General features: G+C 43.3%; 1 protein-coding gene across 5 annotated transcripts in view; it reads left to right on the top strand.

The window, feature by feature from the left end:
* The window catches only part of celsr1a (cadherin EGF LAG seven-pass G-type receptor 1a), an 80,505-nt gene that overhangs the window by 44,538 nt on the left and 14,898 nt on the right, over positions 1-21,069 (top strand). For 3 of the 5 annotated variants that reach the window (XM_047575516.1, XM_047575515.1, XM_047575519.1), the window contains exons 7-17: positions 5,569-5,649; positions 12,868-13,025; positions 14,114-14,277; positions 14,811-14,936; positions 17,919-18,085; positions 18,215-18,400; positions 18,506-18,619; positions 18,719-18,893; positions 18,991-19,132; positions 20,168-20,288; positions 20,587-20,770. In XM_047575516.1, coding sequence (XP_047431472.1) covers positions 5,569-5,649; positions 12,868-13,025; positions 14,114-14,277; positions 14,811-14,936; positions 17,919-18,085; positions 18,215-18,400; positions 18,506-18,619; positions 18,719-18,893; positions 18,991-19,132; positions 20,168-20,288; positions 20,587-20,770 — 1,618 coding nt within the window. The remainder of the gene's footprint in view (positions 1-5,568; positions 5,650-12,867; positions 13,026-14,113; positions 14,278-14,810; positions 14,937-17,918; positions 18,086-18,214; positions 18,401-18,505; positions 18,620-18,718; positions 18,894-18,990; positions 19,133-20,167; positions 20,289-20,586; positions 20,771-21,069) is intronic. The other 2 variants (XM_047575518.1, XM_047575517.1) reach the window with 1 other exon arrangement.

Genomic DNA, 21,069 nt, shown 5'->3' with positions numbered 1-21,069 from the left:
TCCTTTCCTTTCCTTTCCTTTCCTTTCCTTTCCTTTCCTTTCCTTTCCTTTCCTTTCCCGCTCTTCCTTCATGTATGCGATGCTAAAAGCTGTAGCATCTCTGGCCTGACTCCAGACATCCAGCGTCGTATTTCTGTAGCACCTGTGTTTCGCAGCACCCGGCCTCTTGGCCTAACACACGCCTACAATAAGCACCGTCTCGCATTTCACAGGTTGCTCGCCTCTTTCTTGTGTCCGTGGCATACTTGGTTGCCTTGACAGGGATGTATTCGTCAAAGGCGATGAATTGGGATGTCACACTTTACCATGTTAGCTGCAGGGTCACATCTGTATCCATTGTTTGAGATGCGTAAAGACTGTATGTCCCTGTCTTCAACTTCTAAACAGGATAATGACGCTATTGAGACAATGGCTCAAACCTGCTTTAATGCTGCTGCAAGGCTCTTGACTATGACAGGTATTATTTGCAGGATAGAGTTTGTTGGCCCCTTTTGTCTTATTTGCCTATTGGGTTGTCGAATGTTTATAAGAGCGTCACTACGGAAACACGATTCATTTCCTGCTTTGTTTTTGTTGTTTGCTTTTCTTTTTATTTAGCCTCACTGATCCAGTAGACTTCATTTTTGCTGCCCTGACACGCAGATCCAAGTTGTCAACACACAAACACACACGCATGCCCTACTAAGTGTGTTTTTTGGCGTGTAAAGCTGGGGGCGGATGTGTTCCACCAATGACAATCTCAGTGCAGACCGGTGATTTGCGGGGCCGGCGACACATTCCCTTAAATTAGCCCGAGGCCGAGTATAGCCCCCTACACGGGGTCAGCCTTTCTTCGTGTGCTGAATGATCAGAAGTCTGATTGACTGATGGTAATTTAATCCTGCATCAGTTGCTGCTGGGATTAGCCGAAATGTATATGGCAGAGAGCAGTCATGTTCTCACAATAGATTAGGCGTGTTGACATGTGAATGCTTGGACGTGAATGAAGGCGCGCATATGTGTGCCATGCATGAAAGAGTACTCATTCTTCACGCACGCACACATACATGCATCCATCTGTGCGTAGGTAGTATTGTCTGTATAGCGCAGGAGGACAAGAGGAAAGATCAGAGTCCGGCTCTGAAGGTATGATGCAATCCAGATTCATGTCATGCAAACGGACACATAAATAACCCCAGAAAGATAACATAAATAATGTTATCTTCCTGCGGGCTTTTTAATGGTTTAGCTAGGAATTCTAGTGAAGGTGGCCGCTGATGATTGATGAACTGCTTAAAGCGTTTCAAACGACTGGACTGTTACACTCGCTGGCCTCAGACTCATGCTGGATTTATACTCGTGCGTCAGACCCATGCCGCGGTCTACGACGTGGCCTGACTCGTACCTCCCCAGAAACGTAAGATTGCAACAAACGCGATAGGTCCAAAATTAATTTCCTCATCCCCCAGTGGCCAGACAGGCCCAGACAGTTCACCCTCCTCCCGCCTCCTACACACCATCTACTCTGACGCCTTTGCTCTCCTCTGCCATGCGGTGATTTCAACGGCTTAAAAACTCACGTTGGAGTTGGAGCTAATGAATGTCAACATATTTAAAGAGATATCACAATCTTAGCCACATCATTCTGCTGGGGGATGGCTGCTGCCAGCAAGGAGGGTGGGGGTGTCTGGTCTGGTCTGGTCTGGTCTGTCTGAGTAACATCCACATGAATGCCAGGTCCGAAAGTTTCCCAGCGGAACACTGAATTGTCAGAAGATGGTCAATGATATTTACGTCTCCTGACAGTGGTTTTAATGTTGTGGCTGATCGGTGTATATGCTGCTCTGCTGACTGACCTGTTTACTAAATACATAATGTGCGGTGATTTTAAGTTACATTTGGTTCTAAACAAAGTTCCACTCACGTTTTGTTTGCTCATTTGAAATTTCACGCTCCTTTTAATGAGCAGTCAAAGCCTTGGTACTAGATCTGTTTTGCACAGATACAGTGTAACAAAGTACTGTCGGCTCATTTGTGGCTGTAGTGTCACAGCTTGACACCATTTTCTGTCTGTGCTTGATTGAACGGTGCAACAGATGGTGTGACCTCATTTAGTAAATAACCACTTTAAAAGTAAATGCTATCGAGACGCGCAGAAGGACTTTGCTCTCAAGTTTTGTAATAAATCCCCCAAATAGTTGGTGCAACTTAATCCGGGATAGTTCGCCCCACACCGGCCCCAGTTGTTGTTTAACGGTCCTAACGGCACACTCGCACAATGTGATTTATTGGGTCGCGCAATGAGGGAGGGGATGAGGGGGTGAGGGGGAATCGCGCAGGGTCTTGCGGGCGCCCCCCTTTTATTTTCAAAGCTGTCTTCAGAGGACTCATGGTGCCTCTGCTAAAAAACAAGAGGTCAGAGGTCAGGCGAGGGTTGGCATGACAACAGACACGGATTTGCCATTGTTGCAGCGATCGGGGTCAGTTGGAAAGCTGTGTGTTGTGCATCTGTGGTGGTGGTGGTGGGGGGCAGACAAATTGAGAGCGTGCGTAATTGTTTTTTTATTATTATTTTGAAATGCGCGCATATGTCTGCACCGCTGTTGGAGATGCTGCACAATGGAGGGCGGAAGAACAAGGGCATTTTTGAAATTCCACCGAGCGAAGCCTCAAGGACGGTCGGCTGTGTCAGCAAACTAAACAGGATGCAGCGACACGCAAACGCCGGCTAAACATGCGGCAGCGCGTTCTGGGAGCAGCAGGAGGCTTCGTCTTGGGTTTTGATGTGTCCTGACTGCAGGAAATGATGTCATTTGGTCGGACACCGAGCAGGATGTGAGCTGTGTCATGGTTGTGTGTGCCAGGCCACCTGCATGGATGTTTCTATCGAATCTCACCATGAAATACTTATTACCAAATGATTTTTATAATGCTGCGCTACAGGTTTGATGTCAAACATGCAATTGTTACACTTGCTAATATGGACTTTTATATATGCAGCTAGGATGTATAGTCAGCATTCCCAGACAGGCTTAGCTGGCTCTTATCACCAGCAAGCGCCTTAAGTCTTCTCCTCTCGGCCTCAGCCCTCGGCCCTGCTGTTTACGTGGTGGGGCTTTAATCATCAGGACGTTAGTGCAAATTGCTTCACAGAGCAGTGTGAAATACTTTATAATATGTCACGTATATAGTTTTGCATTCCACGCCTGCTGGACTGAAACTGTAACCAAATCACATTAGCTGCATTTAGAAATCTGTTACTCAAAGGAGGACAGGTGCTGCTTTTAACATTTTCAGGACTTAGCCTAAAATGTTAAGAGAACACAAAACCCTGGCACGTGTTCACTCAACTCTCCATCACCCGATTCCCTCCGGCTTATATTGACTAAATATTTTCAAAACACATGTTTTTAAAAGATATCACTCACAGATATCTTATCCAAGACCTGGCAGGGACCAAAAGGTAAAGCAAAAAAGGAAAATAGATATTAGAAAAGATACGCAATTAAAAAAAAAAAAAAAAAAACTACAGTACAAAATGCTGGTATTATGCTAAAGAGAAGCCTCCTTTTGCAGACTAACCAGAAGGCAACACAATGGATACAAATGGGGATGTTGCTTTGTCTCTCTGGTCTAATTTAGGAGTTCTGTTCCAAACACTTATCTCATTCGGAGCTGTAAAATAAGCAAACTGTTATCCCCCTCTTTGTATTACTTTCTGTCTCACTGTTGATGTTACAGGATTTATAGTGTTTTCTTCAGGATGAGCTGATATTCAGTCAGTCACACACAGGCACACAGCAGATAATTGCTCTTGAAATGCACTGCAAGTCGTTTCGGAGTTGCCATCCGTCTGCTTTCATTGCAGTTTTATAGCTAATGCTCAAAGGCGCGTATGGCTTTCCTGGGTGGCCGTAATGAGATAGAAGAATACGCGCATTCCTTATTAGGCGTTTGACTGTGTCTCGGTCACATGGACTCGCTTCATCAGCTGTGAACGGGGATACACACGGCATATGAACAGAGTTATGATCGGTGACCATGTCACGTGTTTCTGCCCAGGCCTGGGTGCAGGTTTGCGTATTTTCTCTGCTAAGTGCATCTTACAAGAGGTTAAGTAGTTCTTTTTGGAGGTGAAGCCCCAGACTCTGCATTCCCCGGTAGGGTGTGTTTTCAGAGGAAGAGGCCTCGCTAGTCTTTGTTCTTCTTGACGTGCGTTTCCTCAGACCTCAAACAGTTAAGGTTATCATCACACATAAACACACACAGTGTACTATCAGTGTTTTATTAAGCCTCTGGAGTCCGTAGTGGAATTTATTGTTTTTGACTACTTTTGGTTGTACCTTTATATTTCATCTTAAAAACTGTTTACATTGCCTGAAACCAGAAAATCAAAGTAGGAGAAAGTTAGATTTTTCTCTGTGGAAACCACAAACATGTTTAATGAACCATTTTTATAACTCAGAATGCAAATAGAAAGTGTAAATGTACAAATTTAGCAAACAACAAAGTTCCCTCCAGACTGAATATAGCATCACTCCAACAACGTTTCCGTCTTAGCAACCATTGGCATATAATTTCCTGATTGGTTGATGGAATGCATTTTTCCACCAATAGGAAACCAATTTCCACTATTTGCTTTTGCTTTTGAGCATTTTTGCGATCTCCGCTAGCTAGCGTTTCTCCCATGCACCAATCGCGCACCAACACGACGCCAATATTCAGGAATATGTCTGATGTAAATGATTTATTATAAGTCTAGTTTTACTTGGCCTGTAAATACAATTTAAAAACTGGTATATATATATATAAGTTGAAACAGAGACTGCATCTTGCTGCTAGGTTGTCATAAATTGATCGTGTGTTTTGGACGCACCGCCACATCCATCGACTCCAGAGAGTTAATTATAATCCACTTTAATCACTTTAATCACTCATTAGTATAATAATACTACTATCATTATGTACTCATTGTAGTCTTTGTTGACAAGTAGAGGCTGGATTTGAGGCTTTCAGATTCTTCAGACTCTAGGAATGTTCCCTCTGTTTTTCCTGCTGTAAATTTCACCTGCATGGTATCTCACAGCGTGATATAGATCTACTAGAGAAACCTTTGTCCAAAGGCGGCAGTGCATGAGTTGTAGCCTATTGTGTGTGGTGGCGGGAGAGGGTGTTTTTGAAGTGGGCAAGAGGGAATGGTGTTCTGCTTCTGGATGTCATTATTGTTGGCGAACCATCAGGAAGCGAATGCAACCGCAGACACCCCAGCATGCATGCCTTCATGCGCACACGCATACAGCATATGCACACAAAGATGTTTGTCTTCATACTTCGGCGGCTGTACATTGATGGGCGCAAAGGCTTGAACGGATATACATATAGATACACGCACTTAACCTTTTTCTGTGGAATTGACATACATATGTCAACGTATTTGAATAAACAAAAAACACAATCTAAAATGGAGCAATAGCGCGTGGAATACGTCTTCTTTAACACCCATCACACATACACAGTGATAGTGATGTGGCTTGGTTGTGGGCTGCAGCTCTAACGCGGTGTCTTTCTCTCACGGTGTCTCTCTACCAGGAAGGGGGGAGTCTGATGGACTCCAGTGGGGCTCTGCGCCTCCCGCTCTATACCACCTGGCTGGAGCTCAATCAGAAGGAGGTAATCTCTGACCTCTAGCTTAGTTCCCAAGTGGTGTTCCCCCGCCCACATCCCATGGGTTTCATGTAGTCCCTGCTCTCCTTTTAGTACAGTCTACTGACTAACATTGGTGTGCACTCTTTTGTTAAATACACAAAGGTAACATGGCCTCTAACGCTAAGGTTTTGACTCTTATTTAGTCAGAAGATGCTGTAGTAGGTGGTGTGGTTTGGGTTGGTTGTTGGCAGTAGAAAGTTTGTGGACTTTGTTCCAGGTTGTCTTTTATCTGCTCTATGAGAGTACTTTTTCATGACTTCTTTTGGAAATACTTGATTACAGACACCAATGTTTTTGAACATTGCTTATATCCTTAAAGTCTAATATTTTAAAAGGTACGTTTGCCAGTCTTCCCCTGAACTATCTTTGTGGGTAGATCGTCACTATACATTGCTTCTAGCAGCACACTAGAAGCAATGTATATAATGTCATCTGCGTATTTGCACATAAAAATCGTAAGTTAAACAGGGTGCTTGCAATGAATGTGTAGTACTTCACCGTTTTCTTCCTGCTTCAACATGGCTTTGTCCTTTGTTGTTTTCTTAATGTTACTTTACTAGCTTTACTAGCTTAGAGAGCAACTTTAAACATCAAAAAAAAAATCTGTCAAATTCCAGAAGATTGATTAGATGTGAGCCGTGGAAACACATCGTGTGTTTTTCAGGGTTGTGAAACATAAACTCTGTCTCCTTATATGATTAAGTATCACATTCCTCTACATCTTTATCTGCCCCATTTCATTTCTCTGCTTGGTTAAAGAAGCTACTCATAGCTAGGACTAAGGGTGTATGAGCAAAAGAGACACAGTTACAACTTGGATGCTCATCTGTCAGATCTTGTTGACGTCTTCCATTGACATTTGTTCAGGTGAAATGAACATGTCTGAGCCTTGGCGGGCAGGCGTCTTGATAGACACAGAGTGAGCAGCGATTGTGTGCTTTCCTTGGCATCGGAGCCAAAGCGAGTACAGACAGCTTATGCATCTCAGCTCCAGGATTTAATGCCAGATCCTTAATCTTCTCACTGGATTCATTGGAGTATTAGCTAAATAATAACGAAATATAACTTCTGAATTTTAGCAGGTGTAGCCATCTTCCTCTACAGTCGGGTGTGTTGTGTGCGGACGTTTATATATGTGTCTGTCTCAATGAGTTACCAGTAAGAAGGATCTGCGCATGTGTACGTTTTTCTGTCATTGAGGAATGGAGATAAATCTTATCAATCTGTCACTACGGACCGCCTTCATACATGACTACCGAACTTACTACACCACCCTGTCTCATTTCTTTCCTTCACCCTCCCCAACTTCCTTTGTGTGTGCACCGCTGAAAGGAATAAATTTCACACACTTCACCTAGCATGACCTAAACCTCTTATTAATGCCGATAGAGATGGCCAGAAAGTGGAATTTCACGGGGGGGGGGGGGGGGTGTTAAGGAAGGACAGATAAAAATGCTGAGGATGTTGAAATGAAGTTGAGAGGAAGGAAATGGTTATATAGTTTATGGCTGCTCTGTTCTCCTGGCAGCTGAGTGTCCTCCTCCTCCCTCGCCTCTCCCGATTCCTCACTCTTATCTTTTTCAGCTTATGTATTTCTTATCTCCCTTATCCAGGACAGGCCTCCTTTTTATTGTGCCACTACCTTTTAGTGCTAATCATTATGTTCCGTAATCGCTTTATTTTCGCTACAAAGCTGTTTAGATAATGTTAGATGGTCACTATAGACATTCAGACTTTAAAGAGCTTTGATTGACTAACTACCAGCTTGTAACTGACAGCATGCTGGGTATTAATAGATTCTCGAAACGTCTCAAGACCAGAAAGCACAAAGCAATCCAGCTCGTTGGGTTTCAACCTATGTGCTTGTGGTTGTTGTAACAGAATCTAGAAGAGGCGACATGGAGGTGCGGCAGCTAGCGTTAGCAACTGTGCTAACATAGGCAGTTTAGTTTTTATGTGCGGTTATTTCCTCCGCTATACCTGCTACGTTTTCCACATTTTTTAAGTATCATAATTGCCGGTTTCAAAGCTGGCCACAGGTGTGCAGTAGCTATTAATGTTTGTCTGTTTTACTGTTGCCTAGCAACAGTAACACAGGAAGTCAGGACTTAGCAAGCGGTAGGAGCCTTCTGGTTTATGGTCAGCAGACCAATAAGAAGGTCAATTAGATGCTCTACTGGCATCTACGGGCATGCTTTAGGTGTGACAACGGCGCAAAGTGTACTAAATATCAGGATTATCTAAATTCAACAAATGTCATAAAACTGTAAGGTGCCTAAAAGTATGAAAAAAAAAAATAAGATGAACTAAGTCAAAGCGAAAAAACTTTTAAAACGTTTAAAATAAGCTTTAACCAGCAGTTGAAAAGTAACAATTTCAGGGTAAATGCACATGGCCGTGTTTGTCGAGTTTTAGAAGGAATGTTCTGAAGCCATTCACAGCAGGATACAGTTACTCTTACCTCAGTTTGTGTGTCATCCCCACATTTGTTGGGCAACATGAAAGCAACAAGTCAACAATGGCCGCTGTCCACCTGTTACTCTGAAAGATAGAAGTGCGATGAGAAGTTGAAGACGGCAGTAACATATAGGCTTGAACGTGGGACATCGTAGCTTTCACGAAACTGTATGTGTGTGTGTGTTTTTGTGTGTGTGTTTGAATAATTCACACTTCTAAGTTTACATAGCCAGAGGGCGGGTGAGGTAATGTGGACATGACAGAGTCTGTTTCTGCCAGAGGGAATGTGGGACACACTAACCTGTGCATGACAAGGCCAAAAATCAATTTTACACAAGAGGGTTTTGGTTCAGTGCTCATCTTTATTGTGGGTTCAGTTTTCTCCAGTCTACGTGGCCGCACTAAATATATTCTCTTATGGGGACTAAATGAATTTAAAAAAAAGAAAAAGAAAAACTTCTGTTGTGGTTTCTCCGTTTAGCAAAGGGAAACCGCATGCGTGCACACACACACACTTTAAAGCATCAAGAGGCCGCGTTTCAAATATCCACCAAGTGTAACTTTCATCCAAGAGTCAGCAACAATGGCATTTCCTCGGGCAAACGCAAACTAATAAAAGACTGTGCGCCATTCTTCCTTTATGATCAAACTGAAGTGTGTGGCCGTGCGCAGCTACGCTGGCTACTTCCTGCATCACACGCACACACAAGCTGGCCACCCGCTCACTCAGCACACACGCTCAAGACATCCTTCCCCTACTCCCCAAAGACACATCTACAAGAACACAATCCCCACTTCTGTACGCGCACACACGCACATATTTCCTGGTCATTAGTTGCTCATTTTGACAGTGTTTAAGCTGTCGAACTGTGTTTAGCACGTAACTTAATCCGTGCAGCAGGCCTCTTTATCCTGGCTGCAGGTTTGGTTAAGTTATCATGTCAGCTTTGACAGCCCCGTGGTGTGTGTGCTAGGGTGCATCTTTTCCCCGTGTGTTCACGGTGTGTTTCTGCTGAGTGAAAGTGTCTGTGGCGGCTGAGCATGGCCGGACGTTCTGTGTTTAGGTGTACCAGTGTGTGTGTGTGTGTGTGGGAGGTTCGCGGCCAGTCCGCTCGTGTCCTCTGCCCTCCCCGTCTTTGTGGCAAGCTGCGGGGATCAAGTGCGTTGCCATGGCTGCAGCAAGCCTATCGCCCCTGGAGACGACACCTCAGTGAGAGGGAATCTCCAACAGCCCCAGAGGAGGGCCGAGGGTAAATAAGAGACTCTCACGGGGCCCCCACAAAATGAGGGCCAAGAGCACTTTAAAACGAGGGGTTAAAAAAAAAAAGCCTCAGCTAACTGAACGGGAGGTTTGATTGAAAATAAAGATGCGTACGATTTCTTTTGAGAATTTCTAGTTTAATGGTGAACTTCCTTATTCCTTCACTGAAATAACTTTTTTTTTATATTATATATTTAAGCGTCTAAGTTATGACGTGCAAATAAAAGCCCCGATAAAGTTTGCATGGGAACTACTTTTAAATCCCAAGCAGTCTTCTTCAAATAGCCCAGTTATAAAGAGCGAGTTTGTTCGTACATACACTGTAAATATGTTTCTAATAGTTGTTTTAATCCTCTACATGCTATATGAGTCTCACCCTTAAGAACGGCTTATCCCTCACGTTACGTAGATGCTGTAACCTACGCTGGTGTGAGCCATTTATACATGGGCGCTCATCAGTCTGGCTCGCCCTGTGGAAACACCTCCCAAACACTAGTGGGCGCTCAGTTAACCTTTCCTCGTCGTGTTCCGTCTTAATTGATCCAAAACAATCGATTATGAAAGGGGCCTTGAATGTTTATGGAACACCAAACTTATGGAGAAATTAAGTAGGGACCACCTACCCATTATATGTGTTCTATATTAAACTCGGCCTAGTGCTATTTATAAATATACATTATTATTATCATTCTGCATTCAGTATTAAGCTATTACTTATCCCTTTACAAAAAATATGTTGGATCCATGTTAATGTGTATTTACGTGTATTTAAGAAATTTAAATTTGTGGGGGAAAATTAAAAAAAAAAGAAGACCTATGAATTAGGATATTGTGGAGATCTAGCAGACGGAAATACTACAATACATGTCCAAGCTGTTGACTCAGAAGCCTAAACCAAGCCTTACTCAATATTTCCTGCATGTAGTTTTGCACTTGCAGTTTTCAGTGTGAAGTGTGTGAGTTATCAGCACATGTAACACCTGTATCCCCTGAGAGTTTGAGTTTGCGGGTCCATTATGTAAAACATCTCCGTTTTTTCTTTCTCGTCTTTATCTCATCTCCATTGCTTGACTTAGCTCAAATGGGACATTGTGCTGTAATCGGGGGGACGACAGATTCTGACAAACTACCTTTAGTTGCCCATCAAAGTGTTTTATCATCGGCCAAACTTTCTGATTTCCGTTTTCACAGCGGTGTGACAAGTGATTTTGGTTTGTTTGGCTTAAATGAGTGATTTTATGTTTGTTTATATTTCACCGTGGTAGTTGAAAGCTAAAAAAAAAAAAAAAAAGGTAAAAAGGGAACATTTCATCCCCTCTCCTCTGACTTCCTCAAATCTGGTAGTTTTGTAGACGTTTCCAAGGACAGATGTAAAACAAAAGCAACATAAGGCGAAGTCACGAGTGAGACTTATTTTTATTTTGCTCCTTAATCTGATTTTAGAGGAATTTGTTCAATAAATAGAACTTATACAATGCTGTCCAATAAAACCGCACCACCTTTTAACTTTCTGTGCTACAAGTGCACATTTCTTCTCCCTCTCTGCCCTCTTTTACTCTGTTTTCTCTTCCCGCTGTTGAGTTTGTGCTGTTTTTGTTACGATTGTCAGAGCTCATTTGCTCCCGGCTGCAAAACTTTATCTACTGTGTCAGACTCCAAGCTGCTTTTAGAACAAAACCTTTTTTTTTTTCCCACAGGGGACATTCATGCGTATCTTAAGGCAGGGTAATTTATTTAAAACCTGTTGTTAGCCCGTTGAAGTAGAGCATCTTGTTCAGGACGTCGACTTTTTTAAAAAGTTTACTTTATAAACAAGGCGTCGTCCGCGTCTCCTCTGGGTCACGCCTCTTTAGACAACAGTAGGAGGCGCCAACAACAGTTTATTGGCCGTGGTTGCCACGGTGACTATAGGAGGTGGGGGTAGAGCGTTATGGCAGGGGTGTGGTTTCTGACGGGCGTGATTCCAAGTCCAACACGCAAGGTGAACGGCATGACCCTAATCGGTGTACATTAGTCATAAGTCTGAGTTTAAATAATGCCCTCAGTTATTTCAGTTTGAATTTTTCAACCAAAAATCCCAAATGTTTGCTTCTTTCAGCTCTTTCAAATTTGCTCCTTTTTCTTAGTCTTCACTGGACGAAACAACACACCTGTAGACTTTTTCCTGGACTGTGATGCAGCAATGTGCACAAAAATGAATCTGAAAACTAATGAATACCTAACCTGAAATCATTTATTTCACTTTTACTAGTTACTTTTTACTGTGGCAAAGCAGTGATTTAAAAAAAAAAAAAAAACAGTGAAAGATCTGACGCTCGTCTTTGCTGCTGAATGCCTGAAAACAGCAGAGGGGCTGTACTTCCCGTATGTCTCATGGAAAGAGTTTTTGGTAGAATCCATGGAAACAGGACACGCTGAAGGGAGTAGCAGCGACGACCTGCAGTCAGACTCCCCGTGGGTTACAATCCACGTCCGGTCCCGAACCCACCTGAGCCAAAATAGAACGCGGCATACCCGTCTGTTGCTCATTTTCTCCTTTACCTATTTTTCCCCTTGCTTATTTTTGTCCGCACGCCTTTCTTTTCTACTCTTCGCCCTCTCTTTTTCACCCTTTGTTCGCCTCGTCCCTGCCCCACCAGTATCTCATTACTGTAATCCTATTTATTAAGCGGGAGACAAACACATGCAGTCTCTCCGTCCCTGCCTTTGTTCCCTATTCTATTACGTCTCTACAAGCGTAAAACCCTTCCTTTAGTTTCAAGTGTTTTTCTCTTTTCGTTTTGTAACACGGAGCTACGTAGCTGTGTGTCACCGCGTGGTTTAAACTTCTCTCCCGCCATCAAACGGCCTAATGTAAACACTGCGGCGTGATCAGATCTGGTGTCTGTGGTTACCCCTCCCGTTTGAAAAACTGCCGCGTGAACTAAACGTAAAAGATGTCTCATTCTCTAATTGGTGGGAACATTTCTTGAATTAAACTCCAGTTAACGGCATGCTCCGCTGAACTTGAGTCTCAGGTTCCATATTAAAGACATCTAAAGCGATTTGGTGGCCTGATTTCTCTAAGCTGATCCACATTTTCTCAGATCAACTGTTTGCCGGCCACGGGCCTTGATGGAGGGGGAAGTAGCCTACTTTGGAACCATTAGGTGCGAGCGGAGGCACAATGGGCTTTTTTGTCGCATTAAGCCGGGGGAAGGCCTGCGCGGTTCGGCTCCAAGTTGTCCGAAGTCAGCTAGACGCTGTTTGTGTAGCGCTGACCCGCACCGATCATGGCTGCCGTCCAGGCAAGCTCTCCCAGATTGTGTGAAAAGAAAACATAAAACAAAGAATGAAATCAACCATTAAATTTTTAATACAACCAGTGATGGGATTTTAACAGAAAAAAAAATCGACTGTGACACTCAGACAGGGAAAAAGAAACAGTAAATGTGTCTAATGCCTTATAATGCCTTATTTTTCAGCCTAACATCGGGCGGCTAGGGATCCCTCACGGACCCTCCAGTGAGAAGGTGGCCATGGTCGCCGTGGACGACTGCGACATCTCCATGGCGATCCGCTTCGGGAAGCAGATTGGCAACTACTCCTGCGCTGCGCAGGGCACCCAGACCGGACAGAAGAAGTAAGACTGACAAAAACTCTTTTCTCCTGGAGTCGTCCCACACACTCCCACTGACTAACAGGCGAATATGCTGCACCCCGGGGGCTCCTGCAAATTGCCTTCATTACAGCAGATTACACAACTTTGATTCTGCCGTCCTCTCCTTTTATCTTTTAATCTGTGGGCTCATCCCGGTGGCCTTACCGCCGCCACACAACCCCAAAGCTCATCTCAGCGCGGGCTTTAAAGGATTTACTGTGTGTTTTTATCCCCCCCACCCCACACACGCACACTAATCAATTTTTATTTTGATAGTATGACACTTTTTTTTTTTTTTCCAGCTTGCATGCTCAGACACATTTAGTATGTAGAGGGTGGAGACAGAAAGCTTCAAAGGGGAGTTAATGGGGTTGCATTCTTCCAGGAACTCGTTGCACAGGTCACAGACGCTTGAGAGGCGTTCAGGGGACGTTCTGACGCTGGGGTGTTCGGTCTTACGTTACAACCGGCGCGTCATGTGTTGCAAAACAGCCGGAGACTGAGAGGTTTCGGAAACGTCTTGACGTGATAGAGTGTAACCACGGGCAGAGTGAGGCTTGCTAGGCAGTCGGTTCAGGTGAAAAATACCTAGTAGAGCATATATAACTGCAGCCTGTCTCTCTCAAGTATCCATACTTCCAAATCCTCTTCAGACATGCCCTTAAATAATCTTTTTCCCAGCTAAGTAGCACTGTTTGTGCTGCATTTACGCAACTTATATTTTTCCCTGATTTAGCAGGGTTTGTGCCCCGTTGCATCACGTTAAGCACCTTAAAGCCCTTTTGTGTTTGATGTTGCGCATTTTTGAATCTGCGGGCCTAAGCCGCTTCCTACACGACCAACTATGTTAAACCTGACAGCTTTAAACTTTCACACAGTGATCTCGGTTCATAAATATTGCTGCGGTTTAGCGAAGCACCTCCGTCTTTCTGTGGTAACGCGAGGACATACGTGACAAGCACACCACATATTGGTTGTTTTCATATTGTGTGTCCATATGTGACTCTGATTATTACGTGACGGTTATGGACACTATTTGACTATTTCGTTATTTTTTTTTTCTTCTGCAGGTCCCTTGACTTGACAGGGCCGTTGTTGCTCGGTGGAGTTCCCAACCTGCCCGAAGACTTCCCGGTCAGGAACCGAGACTTCGTGGGCTGCATGAGGAACTTGAGCATCGACAGCAGACCCATCGACATGGCCAGCTACATCGCTAACAACGGCACCACAGAAGGTCAGATACTCGTTCAGCAGAGTTTCACTGCGGAGGCAGAGACACTGCTAATTTCTAGAACCTACTGTTGATTCATAAAGTTATTTACTTGTAGTATTTGTATTTGTAGTAGAGATCGACCGATATATCAGACTGATATTTCCGTTTTTTACTGGTGTCGGTATCTGCCAATACGCGGGTGCACTGCTTGAGACGCTGTGGACCGTGCAGCCCATACATAACAAACCGAGATCTATTCACTTTATCACTCAGTCATTTCAACAGCCCTAACTTTTACTGTTGTTATTGTTCAAGAAGTATTCTTTGAGTTCAATAAATGATTTTGGTTCAATTGAGACATTTGTTACCGTTGTGTTGTTTTTGTCATGTAAATGGAGGGAGCTCCAAATATCGGCTCAGAAAAATCGACAGCACGTATCGGCCAATGCTGATGTAAAAAAAATTGGTATTGGCCAAAAAATCCATATCGGTCGATCTATAATTTGAAACAAACACACAGACAATGAGTGCATCTTTTTGTGTTTCACGTTCAGGTTGCCCTGCAAAGAAAAACTTTTGCACCAGTGATGTGTGCCAGAACGGAGGGGTGTGCGTCAACAAGTGGAACACCTACAGCTGCGACTGTCCGACCAAATACGGTGGCAAACACTGTGAGCAAGGTAAGAAACGAGCGCGTGCAATTGATTCGCGTGTAAGATTCTCTGGTCAAATGTGTCTCTTGTCGCATGCGCGTTTACCTGCAGCATGTGTGTCTGAGCGCTTCCAGGAAACGGTGCGTATTTGGGAGATCAAATTGGATGGGAAACACCTCATTTTACTCAGTCTGACTCATGCAGCAATCATAATGGAAAGTCACAGTGGAGCCTCTGATCAGACTCTAAACATGGCCTTAGGTGTGGAGTTTTGGAAGACAAAGAGCAAACTTTGACTCATTTCTTAAAGCCCAGACTCAGAGGATGAAACAAAAAGCACTGATCTCATATCTGTTTCTGGTACCACCACAGCTGGCAAGGTTAGCAGCTCATGTTATTGTGCAAACATTTATACTGCACATATGCTATAAATAGCCTGCAACAATAACAGTGTGCAGAGATAGATAAAATGAACATGAACGTATTCTCTTTTTTAACCACGGGAACATAAAAGCATCTCGGCCAGCCACCAGTGTTGTTATTTACACCCCATAACTCGTCTCATGTTCTTCTATGGAAAGGAGAGAACTTTGATTTCTTCCTCCAGGCTTGCAAACAATATGAAAAGGTGTGAATGCTCTCCTTGCCCTCTCCTCTATGAGGTAGCCGACCAGCCGCTGCCAGGCTCCAGTATCCAGTATCTGAACTGGGCTGGGATCACAGCGAGCTAGGAAGAGGTTTTGGCCGCTCTGCTTGTTGTTGACACATTTGGTTTGCGGCTTCACACACATTCTCGGCACGGGAGAAACAAGAGATTTGTTATTTTGCTCTACCGCTGTCATCCAGACTGGACAGACATAAAACAATTAGAACGTACTGGATGTCACGCACCCGGTTTATTTACCTTCTTATTCTGTGAGATCAGATTTTGATTGACAGACCATTCAATGATAATAACAATAATATAGGCATCTAAATACACTGTGCTAGAGATTAACAAAAAAAAAATAGTTTTAATGTGATGACTATGTGGAGGTGCACTGTTAAAGCACAACCAAGATATTTCAAGCTATGTATGTAAATCATATATTTTTTTTAAGATCTCCTATGCTGTCATTACCAACCACAAACTGTAATTTTTCTATACATAGATAGATAGATAGATAGAATGTCTAATCAACCAAAGATTGTGCGACCCTCCTGCAGTGCCTCCGCGGACCCCCTGTCGAAGACCTAAGTTTAGGGTATTGTGGGACATAGATGCTGATGCTGTAACCTACCTACACCGGTGTGAGCCATTTATACTCACGCTGTAAGAACACCACCCAAACACTAATGGGCGCTGTGTTTTTTGCCCATCGGCTTAATATGTGTTTCCACTTCCTGTTTCACTTTCAACAATGGCGACTGAAACTTTCGCTGAAATTTCCTCGATGTGTTCCATCATTATTGATCTAAAACAGCTGGAAATAGTAAAGTGCTGTGTCAAATTGAAACGGAAGCATAAACCACCTGTAAGGGTTGTCTGAGATGGTGCACAGAGAAATCTGAAGTTTAAAATTGCCAGTTGAGGAAGTGAAATACTTTTAAAGGGTCCTTCCTTTGAATTGCCAAGTTTTGGGTCGTTCGCTTTTCAGGTTGAAATATTTAAAAATACTAAAATGCTCTTAAAATATTTAGCCAAATTTTGTTCCCTTTATTAGGCTGACAGGATAAACTACGCATCTGCCCAACATTATCCATGAGCGTGTTAACATCCTGCTGGAGGATGACACATTTAGCTTAAAGCACAGCCTCACAGAGCTTATCCCTAAAGTCTTATTAATGTGATTAATAACTGAGGAGTGGTTGTTTTTATATGCATTCAAAGATTTTTTTTTTTTCTTTCACATATTGAGCAATAAGCTTTGGGAAAGTAGTCCCGCTATAGTTTTCTGCTACCGGGAACAAATATGTGCTTTGTCCTGTAATTACAGCCTCTGTCTGTGAGTGTATTTGTAAATGCTTCAGTTGAAATATGTGCCCTGGGGAGCAGAGAACATGCAGAGTTTTTGGTGTGGATTATACAGGACGAAACACTAATTCTATGCTCGACTGAAAGATTGACCCTTGTTTTGTGCAAAGAGGGTCATGTTTGCTCTTTCAGCATCCAGACCAGAGCTTTCAGTCTGCGTGTCACGTCTGTTGGATTTTCGGTGGACTTTCAAGAAAGTCTCCAGACATTTGATGTTTGCCGAACAATTATTGTGTAGTAATCCTTGAGACATGAAGCGGCAATTATATGACGTAGAGGAAAATGTGAATCCAAGCCATAACAGTGAATCTCAACATTTCAGAACAGGAACCAGTAACAATGAAGACTGTAAATACACCATTTAAAAAGAAATCTTATTAACCTTTTTCCTTCATGTCACAAAAAAATGGTTACATATTATAACAGCATTAGTTTTGCGCACAGAACAAAGAACAGTTATTTTTCCTCTTTTTTGTCATAAAGCAATATGTGAAGAATGATCTGTATATTGGAGTTAATGTTTATACCAAGGGTCAAGGCCAAGGACCCCAAAACTTATGGAGAAATTAAGTAGGGAACTCCTACCTATTATATGTGTTCTATATTAAACTCGGCCTAGTGCTATTTATAAATATACGTTATTATTATTTTGCATTCATTATTTTTTTATTTATTTTTTTTGCATTCATTATTAAGCTATCACTTATCCCTTAACTAAAATATGTTGGATTCATATTAATGTGTATTAAAAGAAATTAAAATTTTAGGGAAAAAGTATATACATATGAAAAATGACTAATCAACCAAAGGTTTTGTGACACCCTGCAGTGCCTCTGCTGACCTCTAGGGGTTGCAGACCCCCTGTTGAAGGCCTATGGTTTATGGTTTATATAATTTTCTTGTAATATTTGTATATAAATGCGACTCATAGCCTCATTAACAAACAAACACTGTTTAAGTTTTGCTCACAACCTGATTCCTCGTCTTCTTTCCAGTGATACCATCTACTCACTTCTTCGACGGCCAGGCGCTTGTGTCCTGGAGCGAGCCCGACATCACCGTCGCTGTTCCCTGGTACATAGGCCTCATGTTCCGCACCAGGCAGCCTGCCGGCACTCTGATGCAGGCCAATGCCGGATCCTCCTCCACCATCAACCTCATGGTGCGATACTGGCAAACTGTTGTCAGAATAGACATCATTATCATCAGCATACGGTGTCATTTAAACAGAACTCTATATAGTTGAAGCTGCAGTCTTATCATCCGATTTCTCTGTCTTCTCACCTTGCAGGTCATTCAACAACAGGTCCGTATGGAAGTGTTGCTGAGGCAGCAGTTGATGGCGTCGCTGAGCTTCCCCCAAGTTCGTGTCAATGATGGAGAGTGGCATCACTTGCTGGTGGAGCTGAGAAGCGTAAAGGATGGAAAGGACATCAAATACATGGCCTCTGTGTCCCTGGACTATGGCATGTACCAGGTACATAGCACTACTGCAGCACAAGTAGTTATGCTAGAATGGAAAAATTCTACTTAATGTACATAAGAATGAGGTTTACTAATGCATTTTGCTCATTTTAAACAGAAGTCGATAGAGATTGGTAATAACCTCCCAGGTCTGAAGGTGAGGACTCTTCATGTTGGAGGTTTGCCTGGAGATGGAAACCAAGTCAGCAGAGGATTCGTTGGCTGCATACAGGTGTGTGTTTAATGTTATTCACACCCCTGAAAAACAGATCGTTCCCTGGTAGATCTTTGCTGTTTTGCGTGTTCCTCATTATCGCGTGCCCCCCATCAGGGCGTGCATATGGGCGAGACATCCACCAACCTGGCCAACGTCAACATGGATCAGGGCCTGAAGATCCGCGTGGAAAGCGGCTGCAACCTGGCCAACCCGTGCAACTCCAAAACCTGCCCCGAGAACAGCCACTGCAGCAACGACTGGAGCGCACACACCTGTGTCTGCAAACCAGGTATGAAATAAACGTGCACACGTTAGACACGTACGGCACATATCATTTGGCTCAGTAGGGTTTGGGCGTCATTTCTTCTTGACTGTCTGTCCCGCAGGTTTCTTTGGTAAGCAGTGTGTGGACGCTTGTCAGCTCAACCCGTGTGAGCACGTTTCCACATGTGTCCGCAAACCGAGCTCCTCCCATGGCTACACCTGCGAATGTGGACAAAATTACTACGGCCAGTACTGTGAAAACAAGTAAGCTTTCTTCCACTCTGCATATTTGTCTGTCTGAGAGGAATTAGATGTTTTTTAAGTTAGTAGAAAAAAAATCCTCTTTTAAATGTAATAGATATTTGATTCTACTTACAGTCCAATACAATACAAAAAATACTAAATCTTACACATTTAAAATCATAATCACTTACAGGTCTCTTTAAGCCTATTTTTTATTCAAAGCCCTGAACGTCCAGATGTTAGAAATGAAATGGCAAAGCTCGTTAATCGTCTTTGGTTCAGGTGTTTTCTCTTTTCTAAAGTTGGCAGTTATTCTGTGCAACTTTATTAGTTGGTAATCCCAGCTTGTGTGTGGGAGAGAGAGAGAGAAAATGAGACAGATCAAACATCAAAAAACATTTCAAGGATCAGCCATCTGTTAGGGAATCCATCTCACGGCGGTGTGAGAGTTCACGTGAATTAGTCAGCCCCGATTGAGAATCCATCATTTCCTGCTGAACTCTGACCCCCATGACACGCATCACTTCCTGTCTTAAGCAGGATGTGGGATTCCCCCGTCCGCGCTTCATTGCTCCTCCATAGTTGTTTAGTCTTTGCTGGCCTCCCGCTGCCGCTTGTCCCCTATCAGATCACATCGTGGCAGTGGAGATCACATCTCTCAGAGAAGGAAAGTCTGTGTATATGCGTTGTTTCGGCGAGTCAAAGTGACTTAAATGCGAAGAGGAAGTTTATTGTAGATTTATTTATTTGGAGATGAACCTAACCGATAACCAGGTGTTTGTTTGATTCCTTTGAACCGATAGCTTCTCAGTAACATGTCAAAACCAGATCAGCCGTGGCTTTGTTTTGTATGATCCTGGGAATCATGAAAGCCAAACAGGTGCATGAGTCATTATGCTGATTGAAACAATGATAACCTGATTTATCCACCTTTGCCTGGAGTGTGCAGCGCATTAACTATAAAATGGAAAAACTTTAATTAAACTTAAAAAAAAAATTGCGTTTCACAGTGTGTGTTTGCTTTGGTTTACCGAATGAATTTGTCTTCAATGACAGAGTGGAGAAGCCGTGTCCTCAAGGCTGGTGGGGCAGTCCCGTGTGTGGACCCTGTAACTGTGATACAAGCAGGGGATTTCATAAAGACTGCAACAAGACCACCGGAGAGTGCCGCTGCAAGGTAAATGCATACATAACATGACATTTTAGAAGAACTCAATAGGGCAGGGGTCTTCAACGTTTTTCAGGCCAATGACCCCCAAACCTAGGGAGAAATTAAGTATGTGTTCTATATTAAACTCAGCCTAGTGCCATTTATAAATATACATTATTATTATGTATTCCATGTACTGCTGTTCTACTGCTGTTCCGTCACGTTTATTTTACACCATGTTTAAGCATCTTCTTGGATCACACATGCTTTAAAAATGCAAAATATGTGCAACTCCTCCATATGTGTCCAACGCTTCTTCCTGCAGGACAACCACTATCGTCCAGAGGGTGAGGACACCTGCTACCCCTGCGAGTGTTTCTCCGTCGGCTCTGACTCTCGGACCTGCGATCCCGTCACTGGGCAGTGCCCCTGCAAAGGGGGAGTCATTGGGCGTCAGTGCAATCGCTGCGATAACCCCTTCGCTGAAGTCACTCCCCTGGGATGCGAGGGTATGTGAAGAGAATATGTTTTTTTTTTGTTTGTTTGTGATTAACAATTAATTACATGGATTAAAACGCATTATCTACAACAAAAAGCGCATGAATAAAGTTCATGGGAAGTGATGACCGTGAAAATTCTGATGACTTTAAAAACCAAAGGGGACAGTGATGAAAAAAAGATAATTTCAAACGCTGGCTGTTCGGGGCTGACAGAGGGACCCGGGACGAATCAATGAGGTGTCAAAAGGAGACAAATAGCGTCGCTCACGTCTGCGGGTGCTGTGGCCGAGCTAACTTCACATCTTTGT

Source organism: Mugil cephalus, chromosome 22 (genome assembly GCF_022458985.1).
Source record: "Mugil cephalus isolate CIBA_MC_2020 chromosome 22, CIBA_Mcephalus_1.1, whole genome shotgun sequence".
Taxonomy (NCBI): domain Eukaryota; kingdom Metazoa; phylum Chordata; class Actinopteri; order Mugiliformes; family Mugilidae; genus Mugil; species Mugil cephalus.
Note: the sequence above shows the minus strand (reverse complement) of the source record. Positions and strands in the feature narration are given on the sequence as shown.